The following is a 12414-nucleotide window of genomic DNA, read 5'->3' on the forward strand; positions in this document are numbered from 1 at the left end:
TATTGTCTTCATGGACTTCAGTATGGCCTTTGACACTGTCTTGGGTAACACCCTCCTAGACAAGGTGTTGATAGAGGGGCTAGATAAGCAGACAGTAAAGTGGATTGAAAAGCACCTGAACAGCTGGGTACTGAGAGTGCTAATGAGCAGTGCAAGGTCTAGTTGGAGGTCAGTAAGCAGTGGTCTACCCCAAGGGTCCATACCGGGTCCAGTCCTGTTTAACATGTTAATCAATTACCTGGATGGATGATGGGGCAGAGCATACCCTCAGCAAGTTTGTCAGTGACACAAAACTGATGCTGAGAGAGTTGGGACTGTACAGCCTTGGAGAAGAGAAGGCTCAGGGGGAGTTTATCAATATGTATAAATAATGGGAGGGTGCAAAGAGGACAGAGCCAGGCTCTTCCAGTGGTGCCCCGTGACAGGACAAGAGGTGATTTGCACCAACTGAAACACAGGCAGTTACCTCCAAACATCAGGAAACATTTTGTTACTGTGAGGGTGACTGAGAACTACCACAGGTTGACCAGGGAGATTGTGGAGACTCCATTCCTGGAGATATTCAAGCTGTCTGAGCATGGTCCTGGGCAAATGGCTCTTGATGGCCCTCTTTGAACAAGAGAGGTGGACTAGAGGACCTCCTTAAGTCCCTTCCAACCTCAACCACTCAATTCTGCAAATACTAAAACGTTAAAATGGGTCCAAACATTTCTGCTTTATGAAACAGTAAATGTCTTCAAAGAACGGGAATAGTTCCAGTTTGATATCCCTTACAGTGACATACAATGCAAATTCCTTCTCAGTTATTCAGTAAGATCCTTAAATTCTCTAAAAAGTGCCCCTTTGCCCTCTTAGTAGTCTGCCAGATTTGCTAGGACTCCTGCAAACTTCCTGTTTCTGACTTAAGCTACTAAGAACTTCTTTAGCTACTCGTCCTTTGTGCACACTGCCTGCTGTAGTTTACACTATTGTAATCTTTGTGCTAGGTGTAAACAGCAAAAGCAGATGAAGGATTTACTCTGCCTATCTTGGTGGGCCAAGTTTTCTTGTTTCAAGAGTTTTCTAATAAAAATATTTAAAAAATCACAAGGCAACAGGTTATGCCCCTTTTTAAGGAGTATCACTGTTCACTTAAAAAGTCCCTCCAAAGAAATTTTTTTACTGACCCTTTCAAAGACAAAAACACATAAGGGCTGAGAGCTGACTTGTTTAGTCTTGCCAAAGGAAGAATGAGGGACTGAAGTGGGGTCAGATCTCTTGCTAAAAATACCTCAGGGAGAAAACAGTTATTCATGCTAAGAGACAGTGCTGGCATAAGAACCACTGCCTATAAACCAGTTGTGAATACATCTAGGATGAATATTGAAAGCAGATTTTCATCCACTAGAGCAAACAGACCCCTTCAAATGCACTCAAAAGCAGCACACGTGCACAACGGCATCCAAGTTCAAGGACAAGAGTTTAACAGGAGAGACTGGACTCCTGACACAGAAGATTCATTTTGCTCTTGCATCCTTGTCATCTGTTCCACATTATAAAACATTCCAATAAAAACTAATACTTTTTATTAGTAACTCCATTGCATTACGCCCACGCATAAACCTCACAACAGCCTGTAGTGATGAAAGGCAATAAAGCACACTGAATGAAAAATTCCTGCCAGCCTAGAAAAGGCATCAGCATGACATACCAGACATATCAGCATGACATATCAGTCTCCAAAATAATCCTGATAAAGCATGTATATTGCTCAACCTTCAATGTATGATTGATGCACTGATTTTGAACCTATTTCAGCTAGGGGTAAGATTTGTCACTCCCTCTCATGCTCCTCTGGAAGGTTTTCCAGTGTAATCACTGTGGAGACACAGTTAAATGGGTACAGCATCTCAGAAGATGACATCATACTCTTCCTTCTTACACTGAAATATGCAATACAGGTAAAAGGTACTTTTATATCACTATAACCAAAAATTAACTAGGAAAATCACATCCTTTAACTGTATCGAACCACTAACACAGACTCACACAAAGTCAAGTCCTTGAAATAAATCTCAAGTGTTTCTTAAAACTAAACCCAGCATGCAACCTATTCTTAATTCATGAAGAACGTTTTACTCATTAGCTGGTTTTGAATACCAGAAGGTAACTTTCATTCAGAACAGACGGCCATGTCAGACTGTGTTATGGAATCCCACATTCGTAATTTTATTATAATTCTGAAAGAGGTGGTATCTGAAGAGCAGAGAAAATGACTATACAAAGAATTTATAGAAACATTCATTTATATACTGCAGACCTTCAGATGCTTCTTTACAGTTTCAAAAAAAAAGTAAAAATTTTCACTAATAGAAAAACCAGGAAAGAAACATTAAATTTTTAATGATACTGTTGGATACACTGAGACCATTTAACTAAAAACATGGCTTTTAGCATTTTTTTATTAACACTGTATGATTATAGTAGCATATTTACTAACTATGTTAACAGGAGTCTGGTTAAATGCATGTGTCAACTTGCTGCCATTAGTTATGAAACTGCATATACACATCTACCAAAAATCTTGAAAGAAAGTGCTGTGTTAAAGATTTAGTCCTGTATTTGCCTTGAACATATAAGTTCCATGAATATCTTTCAACATACACTGCATAATGGTACATACTGAACTATTTTGCTTTGTGTATTTTTTAATTCATTAAAAAGCAAGAGCACATGGCACTATACCATCCAAAGGAATGCATAACAGAAAACCTCCCTTAGAAACAGGGTAACTTCTTTTTTCCCACTTACCAAGTAGAGCTAAACTCCCAGGAAATACCACCAGGAGTTTCAGCATTCAATCCCTTATGCATTTGAATTTAGCAGACCTTGAAAAAGCACAAGGAATAAAAAATAAGGCCCTGAATGGAAATAACAATACATGAGAAAAAAGACATTTTATCTTCAGCCCAAAGGCCAACACTTGGTGTCTGAGAAGACACACTAAAATTTAAGTATTTTCTACAGAAGTGAAAAAATAGAGTAAAAAATTCTTCCTCATTTCAATGCTCACAACGCATCAGATTTAAATCTGAGACTTAAATCTAACTGAGATGTCAGCTGAAGAAATTCTCTGGGCTCCAACTGGCTGACTAGATTAGGCAACTGGAATCTTTATACACCAAAAGAATATTAAAAGAAAACTTGTCCTCATATTTTTTTAAAGGAGCAGAACTCCCGGAAGTAAGAACTGCATTCTTTTTTTGGATGGTACATAAACTCTTTAAGTAGTATACCTCTGTGTCAGAACAACAAAATTATTTGTTAAAATCAGAGGTACTTGCCTTTGTTGCTTCAATGGTAGCTACTGCGCTTTGGATTGCTTCACCCTTTCACAGACATCCAATGCCCACTGCTACTAATACACCATTTTCTGGTCCCAATGCAAATCTTTCTTCTCTTTCCCTCTCTTCCCTATTCCCTTCCTTTTAAAAAGCATAAAGTTATTTACACAAAATTCATAGTTACACAAATAAAACACTTTGGCTATGGTCACTGAATAAGGTTTCCATGGTCCTAATACTTCAGGAAAGAGAGCTATTAAAAAAACCCATCATATTTTATACAGGACAAATGTAGTTCAAATTGGTGGAACCCTCTTAAAATATATCCCAACCAGAGTTTCTCTTTCCATTTAACCGTTACTTAGTAACAGTGTATAAAAGGATTAAAATCTAAAAGTGGGTATAGTTACTAGTTAATCCAGCGGCTCATGCATTCAGCATGTAGTATTCAGCATGTCATTTTATTCCTCGGGTTATGAATATAATGTTGACAGCCACACATGAAAGAAATAGAGGCAATGAAACTTTTCAGCACTTGCGAACACTAAAGCTCCTTTATTACCCCTAGTTCTCATATAGGGGTCTAGTACTGCTTTTTTTGAGTGAATGGGAATTACACAGTAGACCTCAGAGGCTTACTCTCCTTGTGCAGGCTTCCACTGTAACCTACTGTATCAATTTTCTGGAAAGCTAACTAGCACTTTCTTATGCATTTCAAATATCAATGTGTTTAGAAAGATACTGAGATATGTACAAGTGTGATGGTTGTAGAAATCATTACATAAATGCTCTCAAGAAATGGGACAGAGGAACAAAATAAATTCCATTCACTTTCAGATTTGCTGACTCAAGGAATTATAAATCAAAAATAGTTCCTACTGATAAAAAAAAGCCAAAAATTCCTCAAAAATTCAACAAAAGTGGGGCAAAAGAATCCACAAATATAATTAAGTATTAGATAAGGGAACAAATGTTACTACCAAATCAGTATTGCAGAGACAGAAAACTGGATGTATCTTGTCACTGTAACACAAAAGTGAAAATATCAGACTCTATTGTCTCTATACAGGTTATACACACTTTTACTTACACAAAATAAGTAAAGAGGCAAAGCTCAGCAATGGTATAGTTTCCAAATGATCTGTATGACATATCAAGATCTGAGATCTACTATAAATTACACAATTTTCCTCTTTGTTTTCCCCTCATTTTTATCCTGTAATTATTAAAATGCAGAATGTTCCCTGCTTACTTCTTTGTATAAAGACAATACAAACCTCCCTAATTACAAAACAGATTTCCACACAAACTTTTTTTGTTCCGTCATTTCTTCCTTATTTAAAAATTTCCAAAGTAAAACAGCCTAGCCTTCTTAATACTGAATACAGAGCTATCTTCCTGAATATTCCAACTGCCACTCCTTTCTTACCAGAAATCAACCTGCACAAACCTTCTCTTCACATACATCTTCCCCTTTCTCCATTCAGTTCCCATCACTGATCACAAAGATGAAGGGAAGAGCAAATAGTCTTCCTCAGCCGATCATTCTCTTAAAAGCACATTTGCAAGGCCTATAGCTACCATTGATGCAACCATGGCAAGTGTGTTTGTAGAGGTTATACACTTTCTGAACAAAAAAGTAGCACAATCTAATGAGCATTTCTGCTCCAATAAATGATGAGAAACAGCGTGTGAAGATATATTAGAAACCCTTCAGGAGAAAAGTTTTTTGTTTACGCTTCATTCAGGTATGGGCTACATGGGTTTGAGTGGCACCCAGCTTCTTTTGTTTTATCATCTGATATGAAAGCAAAGCAATAGTGCTTTGTGAAGTCAGAGGCATCTTCAAATAAAAGCCTGAACCCTTGCAAACACAGTACACAGACCATCCTCTGCTTTCCTTACTGGGAATGACAAGGTTCAGACTGTTGCCGAATAGCCTTCCTCCTTCTCACAGTGATTTCCTTCAGTGAAGTCAGCGAAGAGCTCTGAATCAAGGATGGAAAGGCATCAGATCTTCTTCTGAGATCCAATCATGACCTTTGATACAAAGTTCACAATGGCACTGGCAGGTTGCTCTGGATCGTGCTCTGCAAAGAGGTGGCATACGTTGTCTGTGGCACTGCCTTGCTTCCTGGCAATGAACCCAAACACTCTGCAAGGGCAGCAATCACAGTACATCAGAGAACAGACAGACAGGCATCACCTCTCTTCATAACGATACTGCAGAAACAAAGCACACAAACCAGACTTCCTCTGCTCTGATGGACAAGGCCCCATGTGACTGCTAAACACAGTGGTCCATATGGACCAGACATCTCAGGAGAGAATCAGGGAAGGAGACTGTCCCCTTCCTCCTACTCTGTGTGTTGTCAGAGAAGTGCTGCTGACTCTTGGGATATATTTAATCTGATTCAATACTGCTGTTCTCTTACCTACCGTGGGGAGTGTGTGGTGTGGTGTATCAGGGATTGCCTAAAGAGAGGCTTTTGAGGGACACACATCTCAGTGGACAGAGTATTGTAAAAAGGACTTAGACCATCTATTTCTTTCTTACTCTTCTTCACTTTCCAGAAACAAGTGCCTGAACCTCTCTGTTTAGGTTATTTCTTTTGATTAAAGGGGACAACAGTGTTTGCCTTCAACAGAAAACACTTTGCAATCCACTGGTAATTATATATTTATGCCACACATTAATATTACTAAGAGTATTTTCATCTATGTATCGCAGGGGGTGATTTTTTTTCTAAAGATATCATTTTAAGTGAGACAAGTAAGCTTGAGGTACTGTTGCTGGACAAGTGGAACACAAAACTGAGTAGCAAATAGCTCTGTTTTAACTTCTGAAACCTTAGTCAAATCATAGACCTGAAATCTACATCAACCAGACATCCCACCATCACCCATCACACAATTAGGCCTCAACTTGAAGAGGTGTAGATGAAGCAACTAAAGTCTAATTACAGTGGGCTGAGAGACTTCTGTGTCTTAACAGCTGCTTTCCCTTCTACGAAGATGTTAAATGTGGAATATGCATTCCAGGCAAGTGAACAGTAGTTTCAGTCAGGAAATAATTTTCTTTTCTACATCTCTGACAAAGGTAATTCAGAACACCAAGAAACTGATCACTTTAATGATATGCCTAAAACATTCAGTTAAAAGACTCATAGAAGTGTCCACTTACTTTGCAGAAAGGCCATCTTTCATCCATCTTGTCCATTAAGAAAGCAGTAAAAAAATAAATGGAGAAACAAAAATGAAACCTATGTTAGTTTTGGTTTGCACATTTTTTTGTTTGGTTTTTTTTTGGTGGTTTTTGTTTTTGTGTGGTGTTTTGTAGGGGGTTGTTTTTTTGGGGGGAGGTTGGGGGTTTTTTTGGTGTATCAACAATACAAACAGCATATTAAAAATACTGCTTATCTTCCTTACTTTCTGTCCTGTGGATCCAAAGCACAGAAAATAACGGTATTGACTGAATAATGTCGCCGAAAAAAGAGTCTGGATAGGAAGAAATAGAACAAGTTTCAGAAACATTTAAGATGCTTAAAATTTTAAACAATAAGCAGATCTGAAAAATAAATTTTTTTAGTCTTAACAATGACAATATATCCTTTTTGCTATTTCTGAGTGACCTTGAAAGCCAACTGAACTGCTCCAAGCAACATGAACTTTTTGAACAAAAGGAAAACTAATCCTCAAGTTAAGAAAAAGGATTAGGAGTATTCTAAAAACTGGCCATTTAGATATGATATTAGTGCATAATGCAACTTCTTGGAACTTGTGCATGATTTGATTATGTTACATTTCAAAATATACACACTTCTAGGCATTACAGTTTAATGTTCTGTCCTTGATCTGCTACAAATGCTTGCAGACCCCATGGAATTAAGAAGTCTGGCACTTTTTTTTAATCTATAATGAATTCCTATTGTCCCTTTTTTGTTACTGTAATTTTTCAAAATGAAAAGAGTTCACGGTAGCCTAAATAGCATTTAGTACAAAGTAAATATAAATTAACTTTTAATCATAGTTTTTTACAGGATATCCAAAGCACTGTTTCAAATACTGGAGATACCCAGCATCTGCTTAAGTCAACTCTGTTCAGTGATACTAGTGAAAGACATTGTGAAGATAAATCATTCCACTGAGTAAGTTCAATATCAAATGCTGGCAAAGCCATTACTTTCTTTTTTTATAAGAAATAGCAACAAAAAAATGCCATGACAAAATGACCTTCCAGAGGTAAAATATGCTATGTGGAAGTAATCTACATAGCTTAAATATTACTCATGTCCATAGCTCCAGTACTACAGCCAGCTTACACTGTCACCATCATTCTTTCGATAATCCTAGTATCCTCTAAGAATGTAACTAGGAACATTAAATCAACAGCAGCCAACACTTGCTGAGGACAGGGCTGGATATTCTCTTCCCATTCCTCTTTTGCTTACTTTCTTTGATTATCTGTCAGTGTGATTCCCTGTGCAGACACCTTGAAATGGACAACGGTTGAGACAGGAGGAGGATCTTGCATCAGTGTCAAGCTCAAGGCTTTCTGTACTGCCTGGTAGCCTGTGAGGGATTCCATCTCCACTGAATTCAGGTACCACACATTACATGCTGTAACGAAAGAGGGGAAAGGCTTTGAAGGGTCATAGGCATTTTGTTCTCCCTTTGTTTTTAATACCGCTATATTAAAGCCAATGACTGTATTTATCTATTACCCATAGATCCTGAAATTTAAATAAATACAAGACATTACCAGAGAGTACCTTTGTAGGGATTACTGGAGCAAAGGCTTTCCCGAGGGGAAAGAAGGGGAATATTTTGCTTTTAAGTTCAAATACATCAGCCAATTAGAAAATACACATTCGCAGCATACGTTCAAACATTTTTTAGTTTCAAATAGTATTTAAACTATATTCAAAGGAAACTATTCACTTGTTTGACAAGACAAGAATGTTTTCACCCCAGAAAGAATTGAGATTTGTTGCAAAGCTCACTTCTCATTAATTTCATAGTGTTTTTTATGTTTAGTGATTTCAGGGCAAACAAAACACTGATAAAAATTACTGACATATATTTTTAGGCCTATTCTTTGCTTCAGCATGTGCTTACTTCTAAAAGAACTATTTGTCTCACAGAGATAATAGTAACTTCTGAAATATCTCCATAAAATAGATGCTCATTGGTTTCTAAGGCTACCAAACAGTTACTTTTTTGACCTGGTTTAATATCAAATCTGCAGTGAGCAGTAGGAAAAAATGTACTAATCTTACATAGAATTATACAGTAGTACTATAGTACTGTATAATACTACATAGTACACCGCTATCTAACATTGTGCAGTACAACTTACTATTATATAGTATTAATAGAATTATTCACATGCTTATTTTGGGACTGTGGTATAAAGTCAAATTTACAAACAGATTAAGAACAAACAAGAATGATTATAGACATCCATAGCTAAACACTGGTACCAACAGATTTTGTGTTTGGTAAAAACATCTGTGTCGGTATCCAGGACAGAATTTACAACTGGCAGCTGACACGTACAAATTACCATGCTAATATTTCATTTGTTTAGCAGTTTAGCTTGGCTTGCCAACATTACGAAAGCAAAGATCAAATTAAATCTAATGGCTTCTCTTTTCATATGGCTATTCTGTAATCAAGACTTAAGCTTTCTCCTATTATTATCTCCATATAGAGCTAGACGTTGGCACTTTCGAAACAACCGAGTAATCACACAGTTAAAGACTGCATAAGCCTAAATTTGATTCCAGCATGATAATCAGCCCAGTAACTTCAAGTTCTGAAGTCTATCAGTGAAAGAAGGGATCATGAGATTTGATTTATTTGATTTGCAAGGGTAAGATTTCCAAAATATATTTGCACATGGGTGCGATGGTCTCAATAACTTTCGTTTGAATCAATGCACAGAGGGATTCAAGATGATGAGTAGCAACCCAAAACTGTAAATAACATTCCAAACCATAAGCTCTCCTCACCTCACTACTGTGTATGGTTGATACAGATCTAAAGCTCTTCATTATTCTGTGAGTCCTTCCCACCACAGGAAGCTTCCCTTCTTTCACAGTCACACACATCACCACTTCTGTGACCTCAAGAGTCCCTCTTCTGCCACATAGTGCATTGGTGTCAACAGACTGTATTCAGGTTTTGTTTCTAAATGAAATCACCAAGCATTTTATCTAGACCACCCTCAATGTGATAATTCAAAAAGCAGTTACCAAATACAGTAGATTACTTCTGTAGCACAAAAAATAATAAATGGAACCTTTTTCAAAAGTGTTAGAAAGTGCAAAGATTGCCAGCTTAAAACGGAGATTATGGGAAAGGAAAGGTAACAAGAAAGGCTGAAAAATTTCTCATTTAAGAACATCAAGCATGGTCTAACAAAGTATTTAATGCAGCTGTGCTGCAATGTTGCTGCTCTCGGTCTTTCACACATGGCATTTTGGAGCACGTTTGTGCCACCAGCAACAGCTTAACAATGCTGCTTCTAGACTGGCAATGTGATTTGTTTAGAATGCTTAGTCCCCTGACTGTATCAGTGGAAACAGAAATGAAGAACTGTGATTTATTTGCTGCAGAAGATTTTGTTGCTGAACAGGAAGTTTAATAAAGTAAGGTCTGTTCTAGGGAAAAGCCTCTTATCTGTATGGTTTCTAGTCTTCAACTGTCACTCTCCAAGAAGCAAAGGATTTCTAGTCAGCTTCTGCATTTAGATCATAACTGGAAATGCTCATTAGGTTTTTCAGACAGCTATAAAAAATAATCATTCTAGGAGAACATGTAATATTTTGCATGTGGAGTGGGAGAAGGGTAGGGTAAAGAAGGGCAGGGAGAAAGTGTATCTGCTTTGAAGTTTCTTTGAAAGGACGAAATGTACAAGTTTCTGGTTTGCACTTCAGTGTTGAACTCCACCAGCTAAATGTCTCTATGACTGGAAAGGGACTGCTGAAACATGAAAAATCAGCGGGAAATGATGTATCAGGGCAAAATAAAAACCGAACACCTGATAATCTCTCCCAGCTAATTTATCTATTCAGGTTCCAGACCCTTGTTTAAAAATGAAAATAACAACAAAACATGTTAAAACCAAATGTACTAAGCACCCCAAATGATCCATGATATGACAGCTCCCATATGACTACTGCCCCAGTTGAAGGAAGAAATATTTCTTTTTCTTTGAAAAGCATTGTCTGAGCAAGGAGAAACCAATATTTTTTCTATATTGTCCACAAGAAACTCCAACCAGTGAGCCAACATGTGCTCACTCCCAGCACAGCCTCGCAAAGACTTGCTATTGCCTCAGCCACACATGCCTGCTCAATTACAGCACTTGAAGTAGTACTTCACATTTTTAAGTCAAAGCAGATTGCTGCACAAGCCAGAAGCAACATTCTCTCCAGAGCTGCTCAGCTTGGCAACCACCTCCTTCACAAGTGCTCTAAAATAGGTGAGGGCCATGAGGCAGCATTCTTAGAAAGGCATGCTTGGCCGCAACACTCACTTGTGGCTCCAGTAGTAGACTAAACTCAAAGGAGAGTGCTAAATGTAGTGTATTCCCATGCTCTAACGGCACTAATTGGGTGGAGAGATAGATCCTAGGGAGAATTCACAGCAGCCTGAAAACCAGGGACCATGGGAGGGCGTGGACAGGATTCCCTGGGCATGCCCACTGTATAGTGGAATAACACAATAGCTGCATTTCTTCTAAGGACAGCCTTTAGGTTACTAAGAGGTACTCAGAGCAATATCCAATATAGTGAGTTAGGATGCCACCACACTTCTTCATACAGGTTGTTTAACTAGCTCTCTCTGGATCAGCTGTACACAAACAAAGCAGATAAGAAGGAGAGCTGCCCCTACACAGCTGCTGCTAATACCTCCATTTGAGAGTGATACAGATGGTACCAATGCATAGCATCACATTGTTTGGAGGTAGTCTGGTCAGGGTTCTTTTGTCACATCAATAATCTCATTGTAAGACAAATTAACTTGCCAGAATGGGTGCTGCAGTATGCATGAGAATCCATAAAACAGCATCCAATGGGAAAGACACAGGATATTTCGTAACAACACGCAGCACAGCACCAAGTGAAGCACAGGGCATTGTTATTTAATATTTTTAGGGTTTTTTTCAGATTGATAGAACAGTAAGCATTTTCTAGTGGTATTGTTGACCCCTATTACGAGAACTTTACTGTACACCTTCCTTAGTTGGCTTTTGCAGACCTCAGACATAGTTCATGAACCTCTGCAACCACAAGTTGAAAATATCCTCTCTAAGATCATCAGTTATGAAAGCAATGTCACTGCTTAAAAGCTGCTGTGCTTGAATAAACCTCTGTATACCTCAGAGTCTCATGAAATACATGACTGGAAAGCAAACACATGACTGTAGAACTTAGGAGCTGGTTGCAGAAAACAGAACGAACCTGGTACACATCCACACTGTACCCTTTACACTTCTACACAGCACTCTAAATTTAACTGCTCCCTTTACACATCCTTCAGTCTAGTCCAAGCTTCAGTTTTTCCCAGCCTGTAAGATACAAACTTTGGTGACAGTTTAAGGAAAAAGTTTAACAGACCTGCACCCTGTTTGAGAAGCTCTGCAGCTGAGTTTGCAGCAGTTTGTGGAGAAGTTTCTGCTATCTCCTCCAAGGGATCTGCAAACAGAAAACACTGTCAGTGTCTTGTATGGACTTCAATCAACAAATCAAAGCATATGGTCAAGTATGAGTTTAGCATTTTTAACTGTGATCTCATCTACTGGACAACTCTTGGCCAGAAACATGAAACAATCTTGTATCTGAAACTATAATCATTTATGTGGGTTTTGTGCTGCATCAGGTTTTTTTGCCTTGAGCACTGCAAGATGCTAAACCTTTATTTCCTGACAATAAAAGACATAACTCCATAGGCATATGCTGCAGGGGCACACATGATGCCACACTGAAACAGTACTTATAGCTATATTCTCTCACTACAACCTGAAAATATTTTGAATAGTGAAATTTTAACTATCTCATTGTATAATTTACACTAATTTATA

General features: G+C 38.0%; 1 protein-coding gene across 1 annotated transcript in view; it reads right to left on the minus strand.

Moving 5' to 3' along the window:
- Positions 1-2184: 2184 nt before the first annotated feature.
- TNS3 (tensin 3) overlaps positions 2185-12414 on the minus strand; it is a 185766-nt gene continuing 175536 nt past the window's right edge. The window contains exons 28-32 of the mRNA XM_017820129.1: positions 11951-12028; positions 7775-7943; positions 6753-6821; positions 6508-6534; positions 2185-5478 (exon numbers count right to left, since the gene is read on the minus strand). Coding sequence (XP_017675618.1) covers positions 5334-5478; positions 6508-6534; positions 6753-6821; positions 7775-7943; positions 11951-12028 — 488 coding nt within the window. The 3' untranslated portion in view covers positions 2185-5333. The remainder of the gene's footprint in view (positions 5479-6507; positions 6535-6752; positions 6822-7774; positions 7944-11950; positions 12029-12414) is intronic.

Source organism: Lepidothrix coronata, unplaced genomic scaffold, assembly GCF_001604755.1.
Source record: "Lepidothrix coronata isolate B3197 unplaced genomic scaffold, Lepidothrix_coronata-1.0 Scaffold3, whole genome shotgun sequence".
Lineage (NCBI taxonomy): Eukaryota > Metazoa > Chordata > Aves > Passeriformes > Pipridae > Lepidothrix > Lepidothrix coronata.